Below are 20,062 nucleotides of genomic sequence, written 5' to 3' on the forward strand. Positions count from 1 at the left end.
TGTAGTTCTAGAACTAGAGACCCCAAAACCCAAACCCATTCAGTCTTGCTGGGGTTCCTTAGAAGCCTGTTTTCCCTCATGCAGACACTCGTAGCCTCCAGAGAGCAGGACAGGACATGCACAGCCCTGCTTAATTTGCCAGAAGCAAAGATGTACAGTTGGATTTCATTGACATGTTGAGAATACCTCACCACATGGAGGTGGATGAGCTTACCCTGGAGTCTCATGCAGATGTGGAATAGGAGAGGGGACTGCACTGACCCCTGTGGCACCTCACATAAAGAAGGTCCAAGATGGGGTCTCTCCTCCAAAGTCACCACTGAGACAAGTAAGACAAGGATGGACACAGTAATTTAGCTGTTCCTGGCATTTCACTCTCCTGGTCCCAGAGTTCTGTGTTATTCCTGGGATCTGTTGGAGTCCCTCTAACAGTTAAAGTGTCACAGCCCCAAATGTCCCTACTACTAGGACCACTTTGGCCTTGACTTTCCACATCCTCTCCAGTTCATCCTTTAGATCCTGGACCAGTGTCCCATCCTCCTTCTTCCTGATCTTGCTGTCATTTGACACTGCTGCATCTATCATCACCACTGCCTTCTCTTCTATGACCTCTATGTCTGGTTGATTGGCCAGGACCTGCCTGTCTGCCTTGATCTGGAAGTCCCAGAGGATCTTAGCACTGTTATTCGCCACAACTTTGTGTGAAATATCACATGTGTACTTTGGAAGGTTTAGCCCATGCACTGTGCATATGTTCCTGTTCCAACTACTTGGTGGAGTCATTCAGTGCATGCTGTCCCTGCCTGCATCTTACACCCTGCCACTATGTGCTGGTCTGTCTCTGAGGCTGGATGCAATATTCAAGTGTGGTCAAACCAATGTAGAATATGGAAGAACCATGATTCCTCTTATTCTTAGCATTCTATGTCTGTTGACATAGCAAGATTTACGGGGGGCTTTCAGCTGCATCAACAGACACAGAGGGTCAGAAACAAGATTCTCATGTTGGCTCATGGTCAGCTTGTGCTCCATGAAGACATAGAGAACCTTCTCACGTGTGCTGCTGCTCTTTTCTATCCTAAACAAGTTCCTTTTATTTTTTTCCTACACAAAAGAAGGATTGGAATATGTCCATGCTTAATTGATCTAGTTGGATTCTGACTATTAATCCAGCTCATTGAGATCTTCTTTCAATCCTGATCCAATCCTCTGTGACAGTGTTTCTCAACCATGGGAACTTGAAGATATGTGAACTTCAACTCCCAGATCTTCCTAGTCAGCAATCTGGATGGGGAATTCTGGGAGTTGAAGTCCACAATTGTTAATGTTGCCAAACTGAGAAATAGTTCTTTCTGGTGTTATTTTCCTTCCATGATTTTTTGCTAACTGCAATTCTAATAAAGACATATTTTAATTTATTGTCCTAGTCATTTTTAATATGTTGAAAAGCACAGGGATTAGGAGGAAGCCTTCAGCATTGAAGTCTTCTTCTAGCTACAAGTATACTGTATTTCAATACATTTATTCAACTAGCTCATAGCCTCATACTTCAGCCTCAGTTTTGCTCTCTTCTCTACTGGGATCTTATGGAAGATATTGCCAAATGCTTTGATGAAGTCAAATTACACTATGTTCATTGCATTCCCATGGTCAAGTCAACTGATTATTTTATCTCACCACTACCACCAAAAAAAGTCCAAATTGTTTTGACATGACTTGTCGAAAAACTCAAACTTTCAAACATTGCAGGACTTTCTAAATTGCTGGGCCAGGAACAAAAACATGAAACAAATTGTGAGGAAGGGAATATTATAATATACTTTGTGTTGCATCAAATCTCAAATGCAAATAGAAGGAATATCAAACAGGAATTAAAAATGGTACATCTTTGGACAGAGATGATTATATAACATTTATATGATTTCTAATCTTTTACTGAACAAGCCCCTCTCTTATTTCATTATTGTTAAGAAATCACATCAAATTTAAAAAAGCCCAAAAGTCAAAAGAAAAGTTACTACATTTCACATAAATCAGAGATTCTTCTGTCTCATTATACTTTTTCTCTGATTCAGGTCAGGCCTGAATAGGATAATGTAGCATTTGGGGAAAAAGATGCAAGCCAAGAGACCAGCCCCAGAGGCCAAGATCTCCACGGCCACCATGGATTTCCCTTTGGTGCTCAGGTAGGTGGGGAGGGAGGAGATCCAAACACTGCAAATGACCAGCATGCTAAAAGTAATGAACTTGGCTTCATTAAAGCTGTCGGGCAATTTCCTAGCCAGAAAGGCCATGAGTCCTTCGGGAGTAGGGCGGTATACAAATTTAATTAATTAAATAAATAAATAAATGATAAAACTCACAAGGGCCAAAAAACTTAGGTAGACAAGGACAGTGTAAAACATTGAAGCTGAGCCTTCATTACATTCCAAGATGGTCTCTCCTACCAAGGAGTGGAAGTCCATGTTGGGAAATGAGGGAGAAGTTACCAGCCAGGTGGCACAAAGAATTGCTTGGACCAAGAGACAGGCTAAGACAATGGAGTTAGTAAGTGGTTTTCCTAGGGGCTTCCTTGTTCTGTTCCCATGAAAGCCAGAACCACCATGACAGTTTTTGCCAACACAGAGGAAACCACGAAGGAAAAGAGAATAGCAAAAGTAATTTGTCAGATGAGACAGGTGAACTTCCTGGGTCAACCGATGAAGAGGAAGGAGCGGAGGAAGCAGAAGAGGAGGGAGGCCAGGAGGAGGTAGGTGACATGTCAGTTGTTGGCCTTGACAATTGGTGTGTCATGATGTTTAAGGAAAATTGCCAGAACTGCCAATGAGATTGTGGAGAGAGAAAGAGCGAGAGACACTAATATGTATCCCAGGGTCTCTTGATAGGAGAGGAAGTGGAACTTCTTGGCAATGCAGTGGTCCTTTTCCTTGTTGGGATATTGGTCTTCTGGGCAGGGGTCACAGTGAGCTGCATCTGAAGTCAAGAAATCAAACCTTTGAGCATTATTTCACCCTCCTTATTCCTCCCTCCCTCTACTATGGCATGACTGTTCCTTTTCTGCTATGGCAGATCCACAAAGGAAGTGATGGAACGACCCACTGGGCATTTCATGGTGGATGAAAGAAGGCAATTCTTTCTATATTATTGATGATACTTTGGCTATCTTAGCCTGAGACAAGGATGTCTTCCGCTCCAGCTAATCTGGTCTGTTTCCTGTGCAAAAAAAGGGCATCTCCAGTTATTGGGCTCTTCCATGATTATTGTGGTTTTCAGTGTGAAAGAGATTGCCATTTCTTTCCCAATTTTTACTGGAATCACAAAAAGACTGACAGATATGTCAGCCAGAAATCCCACTCTTTCGTGTGTTTGTGCATTCTTTTTGTGTTTGTGCTGAGAAGATCTACAATGTAACAGAGAAAGACATAAAAATGTCTACTGTGTTTTGTGGTAGGGGAAGTTCTCATATGCTGATCCAAAGTGGTTTACAGAGGAATTGATCGCAGCTGGGAGAGAGGAAAGAATGATCCAGAAGCACCACAGCACTGAGAGTTCTTTGACTCAAGTTGTGTGCTTTGTACTTCAACTCTGTTGGTTCTGATTTGTTGTTGTTGTTGTTGTTACAGGAGAATGCTAACAGACATGGATAGATGTATCTCCTATTCCTCTGACAGATCTATCGATTTCATAGTTGACTGACAGAGGAAGCATAGCACACCCTAACAGTTAAAAAATAAACTGAAAACTGAAATGCAAGTTTTTCAGGAAAATTGTGGCAGCTAGCTTTCTCAATGGGATGTATGACTACCCTGCATGAAATTCTTGAGTAGGATCCAAGAAATATTACATGAGGATATTAATTTTCTGCCGGAAATCTATCTCCTGGGAGTGCTAAAACGAACATTTGGTAAGGACAAGAAATATTTGATTATTCATATTGTCACAGCTGCTAGACTCTCCTATGCTAGATATTGGAAAGAGAAAAAAGGACCAACCGAGGAACAGATAGTCAATAAGATACTTGACTGCGCAGAAATGTGCAGATTAACGTATGTATTAAATGGAAAGGAGGATTCAGAATTTTATATGATCTGGGATTTGTGGTATAGGTGGTTGGAAATTAAATGCAAAAGTTAATACTCATGAGGAATAATACCCAACTATTAGTTAATCCTATATATTATTATATCTTAATTAAACAGTAATTAATTTCATATATAAGAATTTTTGTACAAACTGTATAATTAATTAGATAATTGATTAGACACCGCACTTGTAAATATACAATATGACTACACGTTGCCGAACCATATAGTTTGAATTGTAATATATTCTTAATTCAATAAAATTTCATTAAAAAAAAAAAAAAAAGAAATTGTCATGCATGTACCCTAATGTTCAGCCAAAATGTTGGAGATGTGATTGTTTAGATGCTACATATTATCATGTCTGGTGGACTTGCAAGGAAGTTAAAGTTTTTTGGATAAAAATTTGGTGGGTTATGCAGAATGTTTTGAAGAAAAAAATTCAATTTTCTCCACAATTGTTCTTACTGGGTATAGTTAAGGGTTTTACACTGGGTGAAACAAAGTTGATATTGTACATGATAACAGCAGCGAGATTATTGATAGGTAAATACTGGAAAAATGAAGCTTTGCCCACTATCGAGGAATGGACTTTGAAGATGGCCAGTTTTGCAGAGATGGCAAAGATTTCAGCATACTTAAAAGATTGTTCACAAGAGACTTATGAATGGGAATGGAAAAAGTGAATAGATTATGTGCAGAACAAATACCAAACTAGGAAGTATCAAATAGCTTTTATTTGAAAATGTTATATTAAGATAGAAATATTTTAATTTAGTGAAGATGAAAAATTACAAGGGGGATGGAGGGGTTCAAGTTTTATATAAAGGTTTTTTTTTTCTGATGTGAGTATATTGTGGGGAAGTCCGGGGGGAGGGGAGGGTTAGGGAGGATGAGGTTGGGAAGTTTGGGGTGGGTTGAGGGTGGGGGGGAAGGGGTGAAAATGTAATTGTAAAACTTTTGCAATAAAAAAAAAAAAGAAAGAAATTCTTGAGTAGTGAGAAGGGTGGCCTGTGGGTTTAGGACAAATTATATCCATAAATTGAGGGATTCGGCTGTACATTATGAATGATTTGATAGATGTTGATCCTAATAAAAATGACAACAAAATTAAAATTGTGATTTAACTATTGACTTCCTTTATCCTGGAAGGTCTGCTTTTGACATTTGCTCTACCTGTTTGATTAGAGATGGTCCCTTCTGGACAAGGGTCACATTGGTAGCAGCAAACCTGCTTCCCCTCTGGGACTCTCCTCCTCTCTCCTGCATGGCACCGTTTCATGCCACACCTGGCAAAGGGCACCTTCTAAAAGAGAAAAAGAGAAATGGTTGAGATAGCCTAAGCAATAAACATGCTTCATTTGTTCAATTCCATGTTTTTATTTCAATCAAAAGTATGAATTCAAAGGAAATTATTCCCCTGAAACAAAAAAATAAAATAAAAAATCAGCTCCTGTGTGATTTAGGGCAGCAGCATTCTGACCCATCAGTGGGTGCTGGAGATTGGAGCTGGGACTTCTGCATGTAAAGGAGGGTTTGTGACATTAACTACAGCTTTGGTGAAAGAGGAAATGATGAGGACCCAACGGAACAGTGTGAGGGAAACAAGTCATTGGAGGAGTGCGAGGTGAGCAAAATAGAAACAGGAGGAGTGTGTGCTAATTGAGACAACATTGAAGTATTTCATTCTCAGCACACTTTATCAAAATTTCTATGGCAACGTAGGTGATATGCTTCTTTTTTATTAAGACATCAATTCTTTCTTGAGGACAGTAACAGCAGAAAGGTACAGAAGTAACTTGATCCCTTTTGTCAGTAGGAATCCCTCCCATTGTTTACTTTAGTGCATACTGATAAATCCTGCAGTGAGATTTGATTCATGGTTTTGGGCTCCTGCATTTGATTCCACAATGGGAATAGTCCATAGAAATCATTGTTGCCTGCCCGGATGGCATCCTGACCTTCAAAAAATTCTTCCCAATCTCAACCCTTTCTGGACCAGCCACAAATCAGACCAGAAATGCGTTACGTGCAGATCAGGTTTTTCACCAAATGGCTGCCATATTTTATGATCCAATAGAGCCGATTTTCCAGTTAGAAGGAGGTTCTGCATCTCCAGAAGAGAACAAATCTTTCCTGGAATTTACATCAATGCCTTTGAACTCACTTTTGTGGGCCAGATGATCGTATCAGAGTTAATGGTGAAATCCTGACCTGGGGAGCCCCAGGATCGATTTGCCCAACTTTTACCAGAGCCATTGATTTATTGTGAACGGAAACCCAGTTGACAAGTTCATAATGAGAAGAGTCCAGTCCAATTCCTGAGAAGGAGATTTCATCTCCAGCACTGTTGTTGAACTGGACTTTCCTCAAATAGGGAAGAAGCTGAAAGAAAAGAGAACTTCAGAAATTGGAGCAATTGGTTGAAAGCCACACATGAGTTCTCATGGCTCCTACCGTTCTATCATAGCCCCCATTTTAGCAGACCGGTTTATGTCTGAGAAGTTCTATGGCACCATTGGTGGAGATTTGAGCAATCAGGGGTAACACCAAGTGCTTAGCTACTTCCCCAACAAAACAGGGGACTGGGAATTTGTATCATGGCTTCTTCAACTCCACTTTTAACAAATTGTATGTATAAAGGTTTTAATGCCAAACTACAAATTTCATTGTTTGGTTTTCCTCGTGTTTTGCTTGGCTCTAAAGCAGGGATGAAATGCTCCCAGTTCAGACCGGATCAGCCGATCCAGTAGCGATGATGGCCGGTAGTTTGGCGAACCAGTAGCGATGGCAGCTGGAGGCTCCGCCCATCCACCCAGAAGTCATTACTTCCTGGTTTTAACCAGGAAGTAACCTGGTTTTTTGAGCCTCTCTGCATGTGCTGGGGCCAAGAGAGGCGGTGGTGGCTGCACTGCACGCACAGTCCCGGGACATCCGCCCTCTCTTCCGGAGCACCACTGCCACCCCAGAGCTTGCCTTTGCCTCTGCAGTCCACTGGCCCCTCTTGCCCTTCTCTTTCTGGGTGCAGCATTTCTGCTTGTTGGGCCACTTCCCTGCAGCACTTCTGCTGGTGCCCCCACGCAACCCTCCCGTGAGGAAAAGGAGGGAAAAAGCAAAGCGGCTGGCTGTGGAGCTGCCAGCTTCAGGAAATGGCCCAACAGGCAGAAGTGACGTGCCCAGAAAGAGACTTTGGCCTTGCCCCAGAGCCCCACCCACTCACTGCCTGCTCACTGCCCACTCGCCACCCACTCACCCTTCACCTTGGGTCAGGGGCCGGGGCCCAGGGCCCAGGGCCCAGGGATGCACTATTCACCAAAGCCCCGGAGCCACCGCCTGCTCGCCGCCTGCCTCAACCGGGTCAAGGAATGCACCATTCCTCGACTCCGGCCTTGCCCTGGAGCTGCCGCCACTCACCGCCCACTCGCCACCCGCTCGCCCTTCGCCTTGGGTTGGGGGCCGGGTCCTCTCCTCTCCTCTTTAACATGTAAAAGAAGCTACCGGGTGAGATCATCCACCTATGTGGGGTGAAGTGTTATTAGTGTGTTGAAGATGTTCTACTCTACATCTCTGGCCCTGGTGACCCAAGCAGCACTGTTGAAATCCTGACTCAGGACCTGATGGCTTTGGGGTTCTGGAGGGGAGAATCAGGCTTCAACTCAACCCTGAAATACTAAGTGGATTTGGGGTTTAACCATCTATGGTATCGGATGAGCTTTCACTGCCGCAAACATGCTCAGTACATAATCTGGGATCAGGGGTGAAATCCAGCAGGTTCTGACAGATTCTGGAGAACCGGTAGCAGAAGTTTGGAGTAGTTTGGAGAACCAGCAAATGCCACCTCTGGCTGGCCCCAGAGTGGGGTGGGAATGGAGATTTTGCAATATCCTTCCCCCAGGAGTGGGGAGGGAATGGAGATTTTGCAGTATCCTTCCCCTGCCACATCCTCCAAGCCATGCCCACCAAGCTACACCACGCCCACCAAACCACGCCCACAGAACCAGTAGTTAAAAAAAATGTGGATTTCACCACTGTCTAGGATCCTTCATAACTCCTGCCCAAAGAATAGATGGCAGTTGTAGCCAGGAGATCTTTTGTAGAGCCATGTTTTGTGTGCCAGTTGCACCCATTCCTGGTTCATGAGGGTCTGTTATTCACAGTTATTCATGCCCTGGACACTTCCTGAATGGGCCGTTGTAATGCTGGCTTTCTAGCGTTGACCTTGAACAGCATTTGGACTTTTGAACAGGTGCAAAATGCCCACCTCACAGGGTTGTTGCTGTGGGGAAGATAGGAAGAAGACGTGTTGGATATCTTAGCACCTTGAGTTATTTCTAAAAAATAATAATAATAATATTGGGATGTAGAAAAACAAACACATAAATAAATAACCTATTAATAAAAGGATGGGATTTCCAGGACCCAGAAATGACCAAGATCTCAAATCTACTTAGAAATACAACATCTGAACTAACGCTTTTCAAAACGTTAGTTTTATCCTTGAAAGCCCTGAATGATCTGGCACAGAGGAACCAGAAGCTCCATCTTCTCCAAACTCTTTTGTCCAAAACTGAAGCCTATGAAGGAGCTCAGGCCCTGCTCTTCTGTGGCTGGCCCTGTTTTGTCTGGAGCAGCTTCCCCTCAGAAATTGGATCTGCTCCATGTTCCCCAAGCTATTTATAAATAAATATTCTGGAACACATTTGGTGAACTCTTCCTCTCAATTTTATTGAGTCCTCTAAATTATTGATACAGGAACCGAAGACTGATTTGTATTACAAATGAAGAAAGGAAGTGCAATTAAAATTCAGTACAGTTCTCCATATCTTTCCTTCCTTGCAGACAGTTGTTTCTTCCACCAAACCCGTGTGCCAAAAAATAGTTCCCTTTCCCATTTTCAGATTCTTTTGAGGGACTCTCATCAGCTCCTTCCATCCATGACTTTCTCAGTATCTCCTTAAACATGTTTGATTGTTCATCAACATTTATTCCTCATAGAAGGTTGTCCACTATGTCTCTACGTCCACTTGCATGCCTCTTCATTGTGCCACCCCTTTTCCCAACTTTACAGCATCCTCTGCATTTGTCCACCTTTTAAGGCCTCAGTTATTCCAGACTGGAAACAGAAGTTCTGCAGCTCTCTGACAAGGTCTTCATGTGAATTGTTCATTTCTCTTTCAAACTATCAACTACCTTGAAGTTTGATTTGTGATTATATCATAGATGGTCAGACAGATAGATGATAGCTAAGCAAACAGAAATTTTCAGACACGTACTCACAAGTATATATATTAATTCTATGGAACATTTGTTGCAAATCATTTGAGATTTTAGACAACATCCTGCTGTCTATATATAATAGTACACAGACTTCTGCCTTCCCAAATAAGCAGTTTCTAGACATTTCCTCTATTCTTATCTATTGGTTCATTAAACAAGCAATAGAATTTCATGCAATTGTGTCTTCCTCCCTGAATATGAACAAGTCAGAATATATTCCATTTATTCTCCCCACCTCATCCTTCCTTCCTTCCTTCCTTCCATCCAACCATCTTTCTTCTTCACAATATTTGAAAAGAATAAAAAACAGTACAAATAGCGGGAGCAGGAAAATATCTATTAATATCTATTTCACATGATCATGTTTATTAATAAAATATGTTCTCTATTAAGTATATAGAGAGCAAAAAAATGTAGCTCATTTAAACTGCAGAATTGTAAGAAGTCTAATAATCACTTGAATGAAAAAATTGTTAGGGAACTTGGCAAAATATGCTTCAGAACAACCCAACATAGTGAAACCAACCCAACATATTTTTAAACTTACTTTGGATGATAATAGACCTTTAACATCAAAGCATATTTCCAAGTTGTTCATGGGGCCTCACTGGGGTGAACTGACATTCATAAAAAATAAAAATGTGGGAGATTAATAAATGGTCTGTGATTATTTACATCACTTCATTTACAATTATTTAATGAACTATACTCTCCCTCATGTCACAATTTTTTTTTAGAAATCAGATCAAATACAAAAATGCCCTAAAGTCAAATTAAAACGTTCAAATCTCTGCATAAATCAGAGATTTTTGTGTCCCATTATATTTTCTTTACAATTAAGATGGGGTCTCAGTAGGATAATGTAACATTTGGGGAAAAAGATACAAGCCAAGAGCCCAGCCCCAGAGGCCAAGATGGAGAAGATCTCCACGGCCACCATGGACTTCCCTTTGGTGCTCAGGTAAGTGGGGAGGAAGGTGATCCACACACTGCAAAAGACCAGCATGCTAAAAGTAATGAATTTGGCTTCGTTAAAGCTGTCGGGCAATTTCCTAGCCAGAAAGGCCATTGTGAAACTGACACTGGCCAGGAAACCCAGGTAGGCGAGGACAGCATAAAACATGGAAGCTGAGCCTTCATTACATTCCAAGATGGCCTCTCCTACCAAGGAGTGGAAGTCCAAGTTGGGAAATGGGGGTGAGGTTACCAGCCAGGTGGCACAAAGAACTGCTTGTATCAGGGGACAAGCTAAGACAATGGAGTTTGTCAATGGCTTTCCTAAGAGTTTCCTTGTCTTGTTTCCAGGTTTGGTGGCCATGAAGGCCAGAACCACCATGACAGTTTTTGCCAAGACAGAGGAAACTGCAAGGGAAAAGAGAATGGCAAAGGCAGTTTGTCGGAAGAGACAAGTGAGCTTCCTGGGTTGACCGATGAAGAGGAAGGAGCAGAGGAAGCAGAGCAGGAGGGACACCAGGAGGATGTAGGTGAGATCTCGGTTGTTGGCCTTGACAATTGGTGTGTCACGATGCTTAAGGAAAATCACCAGGACTGTAGATGTGGTCATAAAGAGAAAAAGAGTGAGGGAAACTAAAGCGTATCCCAAGTTATCGTGATAGCCAAGGAAGTGCATCTTCTTCACAATGCAGCGATTCTTCTCCTTGTTTGGGTATTCATCTTCTGGGCAAGGGTCACAGAGAGCTGCATCTAAAATCAAAAGTCTTTTTCTGAGCAGTTCAGTAGCATCTAACACGATTTCGAGAGACAAAAGACTGACCAAAAAATCAATCAACAATGGAATTTTAGAAAGACTAAGAGATGATGAATAATGAGAAAACATATGAATAAAACGGGAAAACCCCAAAACCCAATAAGTTTTCGGTTAGTAGATGGTAATTTAAGGCTAGACAATCTAACTGAATATTAACAGTGTGTTAAAAGATATTGTGAATTTAAAATATTAAGGATTAGAAATGGTGGGGACTTTGAGATATACTCCCGTGATGGATTGAACATTGTTAATAATTTGTGTTATTTGTAATCCTATACATTTGGAATATTGATGTTATGGTGGAATAATGAGTGGTTTTTAAAAGATTGAATGACAACATTTACTAAGGAATAACAAACACAGGGTGCGAAAAAATGTTATTTATGCTTAAATGAATTAAAGGGAAAATGCAAAAGGAATATGAAATGAGACTAATATTGTTTGAAGTTGAAAGATTAGAATTCTACATACTATTTTTGTTAACGTTGTATAAAAAAGACCTGACCCAATCAATGTACTGTCCACGAAACATGTATGTTTATATTGGAAAAAACAAAAAACTATATATATATATATATTTGTTTATGTAAGTTTTCACGGGTATATATGTGTGTACAGTTAATATCTCGGGTTTCTTCCCGTGTAATTGTAAACATATCCTTAAAAGGGTAGTAGCGACGTTTCGATGAAATCACATTTGTCATCTTCTGGCTGAAGTTCTCGGTTTGGTTCTTATGGGCAAACTGTGTGATCGTAACTGACGTTTTTTTATGAAAAGAGGCAAAGGTGTATTCTGATTGGTCGACAGTGTTGTTGTATTCTGATTGGCTGATGACGTAGCTGTATTTTGATTGGGTCAAAACCAAGCAACAGCGCTTCCACCCAATCAAAATACAGCTATGTCATCAGCCAATCAGAATACAACACTGTCGACCAATCAGAATACACCTTTGCCTCTTTTTATAGAAAAACGTCAGTTACGATCACACAGTTTGCCCATAAGCACCAAACCGAGAACTTCAGCCAGAAGATGACAAATGTGATTTCATCGAAACGTCGCTACTACCCTTTTAAGGATATGTTTACAATTACACGGGAAGAAACCCGAGATATTAACTATACACACACACACACACACACACACACACACACACACACACACACACACACACACATAATCTAACATGATTTCCCCCTCTCTGAAATGGCCAACCCACAAAGATAATGATGGAATGACTGACTGTGCCAAGTGCACTGCATTATAAAGGGCAAATTAGACTTCATTCAGGATGACCCTGGGGTTGGGCTGGGCAGAGACAAGGATCTATTCAGCTCCAGCAGGGCTGGTCAATTTGGTGGAGGAAAGACAAAAGCTCCTTCCAGTCTTTAGGGACTTCCATGATTACTGTGGCTTTTACTGTGTGACAGATTTCCAACTGTTGCTTTCCCCAGTTTGTACTGGAACCCACAAAAGAGCGATAGTTCTGTAAGACAGCAATCCTGCTAATTGGTTTATATGTGTATTATTTGGTTCACCTTCTCTGATTTGCAATTCAAGTCTGGTCATTCAGACTTTTTTGCAGGGAAGTTTAGCAGACATAGAAAGAATAGAATAGAATAGAATAGAATTCTTTATTGGCCAAGTGTGATTGGACACACAAGGAATTTGTCTTGGTGCATAGGCTCTCGGTGTACATAAAAGAAAAGATAGGTTCATCAAGAATCATAAGGTACAACACTTAATGATAGTCATAGAGAACAAATGAGCAACCAGGAAACAATATCAATATAAATCATAAGGATATAAGAAACAAAGTTACAGTCATACACTCATAAGTGGGAGGAGATGGGTGATGGGAACGATGAGAAGATTAATAGTAGTGCAGACTTAGTAAATAATTTGACAGTGTTGAGGGAATTATTTGTTTAGCAGAGTGATGGCATTCGGGAAAAAAACTGTTCTTGTGTCTAGTTGTTCTGGTGTGCAGTGCTCTATATCATTGTTTTGAGATAGGGATAGATAGTGGAACCTTCGATATTCCCTAAAAATTATATTAATTTCCTGGCAGTTTGATAATGCTGAAAAAACCAGCAACCCCCACCCCCCAAAAAATAAAGCTTGAACCGCACCCCTTCAGGAAAAGATAGGTAGTTTAATTTTTCAATGTGATGTGACAGCAGGAGTGAGAATTCTAGTAGGGAAACTATCAATTGTGCCATGAAACTACCCCACATAAATAGCTGAGAGGTGGGGAAGATGGCCCATGGGGTTAAGACGGGTCAGAGCCATAAACTAAAAGTTCTGCTGAGACCTACGAATAGGTTGATTGAGGGTGATAAAGTTTGAATAAGTAGATTAACTAGTTTGATTAAGCTCGATCAAAGTCATTATGGGTTCTTTCCAACACCTACTGTGCAAACCCTAGAAACTATAAAAAGCTGTTTAAAACCTTTCCCCTCTCTTCTCTTTATGCTAGATGGTCATAGTTCTTTCTTTTTTCTTGGCAAAGAAAGCTTGTAAGGCAGAAGATGCAGAAGGGCAATGCAATTCTTCTGATTTGTAGAGTCAACTTCCTTTGATTTTGGGGTCATATGTGATTGTTGGTTCCTTCATTCAGTCAGTCCTTCATTTGGGGCTAAGGCTGGCCATTCCCACTGTCCTAAAAGATTGGAAACTCTGCCTCCATGATCCTGAAAAACTGCTGCTAATAACTTACAGAATAACAGAATTGGAAGGGACCTTGGATGTCTTCTAGTCCAACCCCCGCTCAAGCAGAAGATCTTTAAAGAAGGCTGAGTTCAATGAGCCACTCTTTACATTTCATCATCTTGAATTTCTCAACTGATTTTCTCCCTCGGGTTCTCCTTCAACCCTCTCCATCCAGCCATGCCAGACCTCCTCATTCCTGCTTGAGGGACTTCTTGAGCAACTTGCCTGTTTGATTAGAGATGGTCCCTTCTGGGCAAGAAACACATCCGTAGCAACAAGAGCGCTTCCCCTCTGCCACTTTCCTGGCTTGTCCTGGAAGGCAGCGCTTCACACAACGGGAGAAAGGCTTTGTCTGAAACAAGAGATTTTTAGCGTTGAGAGATGAGAAACAGTCAACTTGGCTGCATAATCTGTATAAAAGTGGCCCCTTCTTGCTCCATTCTGATCAGAGTTTCCATCTCAACAGCCCCTTCCCCTTCTCAAAGTTTTCCTTAATCCTGGAAAGAGCATCTGGTACCCACCTGGTTGGCCCACACAATGGCATCGGGGTCGATGCTGAAAAATGCAGCTGACGGAGCCTCCGGATCGACCCATCCGACTTTCTCTCGAAGGATCGTCATATTTTCAAAGACGACCCAGTTCAGGATATCAAATCCTGCATATTCCATCCCAGTTTCTGAAAAGGAGACTTCCTCCCCAGCGGTGTTGTTGAAAAGGACGTTTCTCAAGAAGTTGTGCATCTGGAATCGCGAGACAAGCAAACAAACAAACAACTTGTCCATAAAAGGAAAGAGAGTCCATGTAAAGAGATTGTCAGGGCTGCCTCTGTCCATGCCCTAGGAAAGAAAAATCCTCAGCTCCATCAATTTAGAGAAAAGTACTTTTGCTAGGAACAAAAGGAAAGCAAGAATTTCCAGGCAAGCTCTGAGGCAAAGGGCACGAAAACAGCAACTTGAAAGAAACTGTACAGCCCCACACCTCTTTCTATGGCAGCAAACAGCAGGTTAACTGACAGAGATTTCTTTTCAAATTGCAATATGTGGAAGGAATATTATTCTGAATGCAGGACATGAAACAGAGATGGAGTTAGCCAGCATTTCCCAGATAGGCCTTTAACACACAATCTGTTATTCCTTTTAGTTTATTATACCCCACTGAAGAACTAGAGTAGCAAGCATGTTCTTAGCTGATAGAGAAAATAAGCTTTGGTGAATAAGAGGGCAAATATATTTCACTTTAAGGTAGAAAAGAAAACTATTTTTCCCCCAAATGAAAATGTGGAGGGAGAGAAAGAGACCTATGGTGAAATGAGACTTAATTCCATTTGTAAATCATGACCTGTTTTTACACCAGAATCCTAACTGAACTGGAAGTTAAGACAACAAATGTTCCATTTCTGGAGCGACTAGATCTTCCACTTCAAGGATTGGACCTTACACGCTACTGTGAAGGGGGAAAAAGTGCTTGGAAAAATAAACGAATAAGAAAACTCCAGTGCCAGATGATTCCTCTGTCAAATCTAATTGGTTAAGCAGTTAATCCAAGCAATGAATGAGACACATGTTGCAGCTTGGAAGTTTCTCAAAATTTTCTCATTCTTATTTACTTGATTGTTTCCCTTACGAATCGTCTGCAGACAGCAGGAGAAATTTCTGTAAATGTCAAGATATGCGATTTTTAAAAAAGAGGGAAAAGGTAGTTAGACAAGACAATGGAGATCAAAGGCAAATGTTTATAAATCCGAAAAGAGTGAAAAGTGAAAAATGCATGTTTTACCAACGAAATAAAGGAATAAAAATTCAACAAAAAAATAGTTTGCCTTCGAAGGCTCCTGGATTGGGACTGATTGCGAATGAAAGGCAAAAGGCATCCCAATTATAGGATGGCAGTATGCGCCATCCCATAATTGGGTAAACCAAGTTGCCCTGACAAAAAAACACTTAGTGCAAAGTGAAGGTAACCAAGAGAAGGGAGGATTCATTGACCAGAAGGGAAGACTTCAAGAGTTACCTGCCAGGGCTTCACAGAGAGGTGAAGGTGTGGCTTCTTTCTGCCCCTCTTCAATGCCCACTGTGATTCACACATATGTGCAGCATGTAATGCGTGTGCCACAGAATAGGCAGCATTGTAGATGCTGTAGCTGAAACCGGTCATCTTTCCATCAAAGATGGAGGCCGGGAGGGTGTCCAGGTTCTCCTCTCCTGTGCAAACCCTTCGGCCATCAGGTGAGGCCAGGCCTGCCTTCAAAACCACACAGTCAAATGCAACTTCCCACCATTCGGGGAGAAAAACATCTCCGTGGGGTTCCTGTGGATTCAGAGCCCAGAGATAATCTTTGAATCCTGGCACCGGTTTTGTGTGAACCGTGAAAGACAAAGCGCCATGGAGGGATTTTAATTTCACCCAATCGTAGTGGTAGCCAATAGCTGAAAATTCCCATTGGGTGGTCAGGATCCAGACCTTCCCAGAAGAAGCATTGCTCTCTTCTTCATAAATGTAGAGGGATCCTATCAGGCTTTGCAGAGCATTTGAATCTCCAGAGATAATCACAACCTGAGCATCACTGTTCAAAATGGTCCAAATCACTTCTTTTAGTTTACCGCCCAATACATTGAATATTGAGATTTGGGGCAAGATCTGTTCTACAAATTGCATGCAAATGTCATTCTGGGCGAGGGTGGCCTCAAAAATCTGGATGAAAAGAACACTGTTCTCTGACTTCTGAACAACCATCCCAATCCAGTTCCACTGGAAATAGAGAAGGAGCTGGACAATGGCTGCATTCTGTAGATGATATTGGGGATCGATCTGGTAGAAGGTGGGGAACTGAATCTTATCTTTCAACACAGGGTCAGAGAAGCGATAACCTAGCTGAGGGTGGAGATGGAGGAAAAGGAAGAGGTTGAGCAAGGAAAATGGTACATGTATTTTTTGTTACTAACCTCAGACCTTCTAGATTAGCAGGGTATCCTATTCTAGACCCCTATCCCCACAACCTTGTATCTTCATGAGATGTTTTCTTCTGGTCACAGAATTGATTCTGCAGGTTGTTGGAAGTAACCACACAAGGCAGAACCTACAGCGTTACATCTGCATTCCCCCTTTCATCATGCTACGTGTCCAAGTACCTGAGAAACCTTGAAATTGCCAAATAAGGTTGCCATCTGGTATGAAGTTCTGGAGCTGAGACCCCCAAGGACAGAGAGAAGGTTGTCCTGTGTGTCACACTTATAGTTAGGGAAAGCTTTTCCCCGGCTGGAGAGCAGAGACAGGCTGACATCTTCACTCATGCTTGCATACTGGTTCTCTTCGTAGATGCGGAAGCCCAGGGTGATGTTGGGGAGAAGATGTGGGTCTCTGTTGATCTCCCAGATGGCAAATGCCAAGGCCAGGATGTGTTGATAGTTTTTGGGAACAGGTCTTTGTTGCAAGTGTTAGAGGACAAAAATTAGACAGGAGCAGGAGGGAGATGTACTGTATATTTGGTTAAGAAAACATTATCAGGATTCTAGGAGTTAATCATAAAACAGACCAATACAAATTAGTCAATCTAATTTACTGCTGTCAGAAAACAGGGTTTCTGTCAATCATCTGATCCTGTTTGTATTGTCAACAGTGTTGTAGTAAAGCCTCCTCTCCCTCACTCCACAGCACGTTTCTGTGAGTTGGTGCAGAAATTATCATTTACAGCATGAGCTCAGTTCAAATCAGTATTGACTTTTCTGAAATGAATTTCTCAGTCCAGTTAAGGAAATGTTCATCTTGCTAAAGCTACACACTTTATGATATCCAGTCTTGGAAATCTTTACAGGCTGACAACTTCTGCCCTGCATTCTCAATCATTTCCCCAATCTGGCACCCTTCACCCATCATGTTATCAGAGTCCTTTTCAATTAGGTGGCTTCATAAATCCAATAAATTAGAGTAAATTAAATGTCTGACCAGATTGACTTTTGCTGGCCAGCAATGATTTACCCAATATATCTGGAAAGCCCTTTCAGTGTCTCAGAACGTGAAACTCTTTCTGTTGGGGATTCTCAAAGAAACTCTCTCCACTGACCTAGAAGTGCCCAGGATTGACAGGAGATTGGTGGGAAGCCTGACTTGGTGTGACAAAAGACTGACTTTCTCTATTTGGAATGTAATGAAAGCATGAAGGATGGTGTTATTATTTTCAATAATGAGATGAGAAGATAGAGGACCCTAGCATTATTTCTCCCCATCTTCAGCCCAAATTGGCTTCACTGAAATGTGCACCTTTCCTACAGGAATATGGAGAAAAGGTTGACTCCCTTGTATGACAAGCTATTCTTCACCACTGAAGAGTCAGAGGGCTTGAGAAGTGGATTAGAGGGACGTTGAGTCATCAAGGAGAATCATTGTGTCCTAATTAGGAAGGTTCCACACCAACAGAGACTGGATGGGATTTAAATCTGCCCCATCTTCAAGACTGCCCTTTCTGCATTGCCCTGAAAAAAAAAGACAATCAAGGAAACACTTACAGAGAATAGGCATCCCAATCACCAGGAGGTTCATGTAAAGGAAACATTGGGACTACAGAAATGGAGAGAGGCAGATTTCCACCGATAATAAGATCTCCAGGTCTGTAATAGTCTTTCTGTGTTTGATAAGGTCTCGTCCAGAAGCAGTTTGGCTTCAGGTCCATCTGGACAGCTGCAGGCAAGGACCATAGCAACATTAAAAGCCAACTCATTGTCCACAGACATAGACCTTCTTCCTAGAGCAAGTCAACAAAGGGTGATGTAGGGAATGCAATGCTCTGATGACTTCAGAGGGCTCAAGTAGAGTTTTAGGTCTTCAGGAGAAGCACTCCTCTCAGCTCCAGCTTTAAAGATACCCAGAAATATTATTCAGAGCATGTTAAGTAAACATGTTTTGACCTGACACAAACCTCTTTATGCTTAGGGATGGCTAATCTCTGGAAATCCACTGAGATGAAGTAAGAGTCACTACTGTTTTATGAATCCCAGGAGAAGGAAATGCCCAAATTATTCCTGTCAAGCCTGAAGCCGACCTGGCTGGGGGCTGTTTTCTCTTCTGTATGTGTGGGTCTTCCTATCGGGATTTCTCACCACAAGGCTTCAGGCTGACACAGCTTGGAGTGAAGGGGGGTAGAGGTAGATGTGGGGTTGTAGTCTAAACAACATAGATCTCTGATGAATTGGGGACATTTGCATTCTTTTAGGGAGTTGTTAACACCACCTGGAGATTTATTTGTCCCCTCAGGGTCACCTGAGGATGTGGAGCCTTCTTGGAACTGCTGACAGGACTGTGTTGTAGACTGGAGATAGATGATGTCATATCCCTCCCCCTCTGTTGGGAGAGGGATGTTCAGTTTTGACATAGATGCCTCTTTGACTTCTCTTTCAAACCAGCAGTCCTAACTGTCCAAAACGTGGGTGTTGCTGTTTTCAAAAGAATGGCCTTTGCCTTTCCTCTTCCTTCCATTCCCCACCATCCAGTCAGAGCTGAAGAAGCTTCTTTGATGGGAAGCGAAACCTCTTCAAAGTCAAACAAGAAAGGCCAGTTGCCTCTGGAAAAAGCATCTTTGGGACAACCAATATCAGAATGGCTGAGAATATCCATAGACACTAGCAGAGAATTCTCAAAGCCTCAAGGGACTATGGAAACAAATATATATGCTCAAAGCCACTGACACCAAATCTAACCTTTTAAAGCACTGTAGTAAAAATACAAATTAAATGAATAAAGTAATAAAATATCCTCATTAATATAACAAACATATGTTTAACACCAAGCATTATTTCCACAGAGGGCATTGGGTCTCAATGGGGACAATAGGAAGACATGGGGAGGGATGGAAGTTAGGTGATGACTGCTGACATCAGATATATTGTGATCAGTTATAGCATTTTTTTTATTAAAAGTTTTTATTTTATAAACAAACAAACAATACATAATCAATCATTCAATATATCTTCTGAGTACATCTTTTGTATCTTCTTTTTACTCCTCCAATATTTGTCATATCTTAATATTATCATTTCCTTTATTATGACATTTCCCCCACATTTCTTACTTCTCTATTAATACATTTATCTATCTTGTAGTTTTATTAAAAATTAAACAACAGTTTTATCCCCAACAACCTTCAACCCCCTCTCCCCTTCCCCATCCCCGACTTCCCAGAGCAAAAACAGGGTGTAACATTAAACAAGCATAAGCTAAAATGTACTAACTTAC

The 20,062-nt window shown here is 41.5% G+C and overlaps 1 protein-coding gene across 1 annotated transcript; it reads right to left on the reverse strand.

Annotated features, from left to right (window-relative positions):
* Positions 1-432: 432 nt before the first annotated feature.
* LOC148116226 (vomeronasal type-2 receptor 26-like) lies at positions 433-18,503 on the reverse strand. Its single transcript, XM_087883513.1, has 7 exons — positions 18,340-18,503; positions 16,966-17,257; positions 15,848-16,708; positions 14,359-14,577; positions 14,063-14,189; positions 10,903-11,102; positions 433-654 (listed from the first exon to the last, which is right to left on the reverse strand). The coding sequence occupies exons 1-7, from the start codon at positions 18,501-18,503 to the stop codon at positions 433-435; spliced, it is 2,085 nt and encodes a 694-aa protein (XP_087739639.1).
* Between the last annotated feature and the right edge of the window lie 1,559 nt (positions 18,504-20,062).

The sequence above is a fragment of the Pantherophis guttatus genome, chromosome 1 (genome assembly GCF_059756535.1).
Source record: "Pantherophis guttatus breed Tessera chromosome 1, ASM5975653v1, whole genome shotgun sequence".
Lineage (NCBI taxonomy): Eukaryota > Metazoa > Chordata > Lepidosauria > Squamata > Colubridae > Pantherophis > Pantherophis guttatus.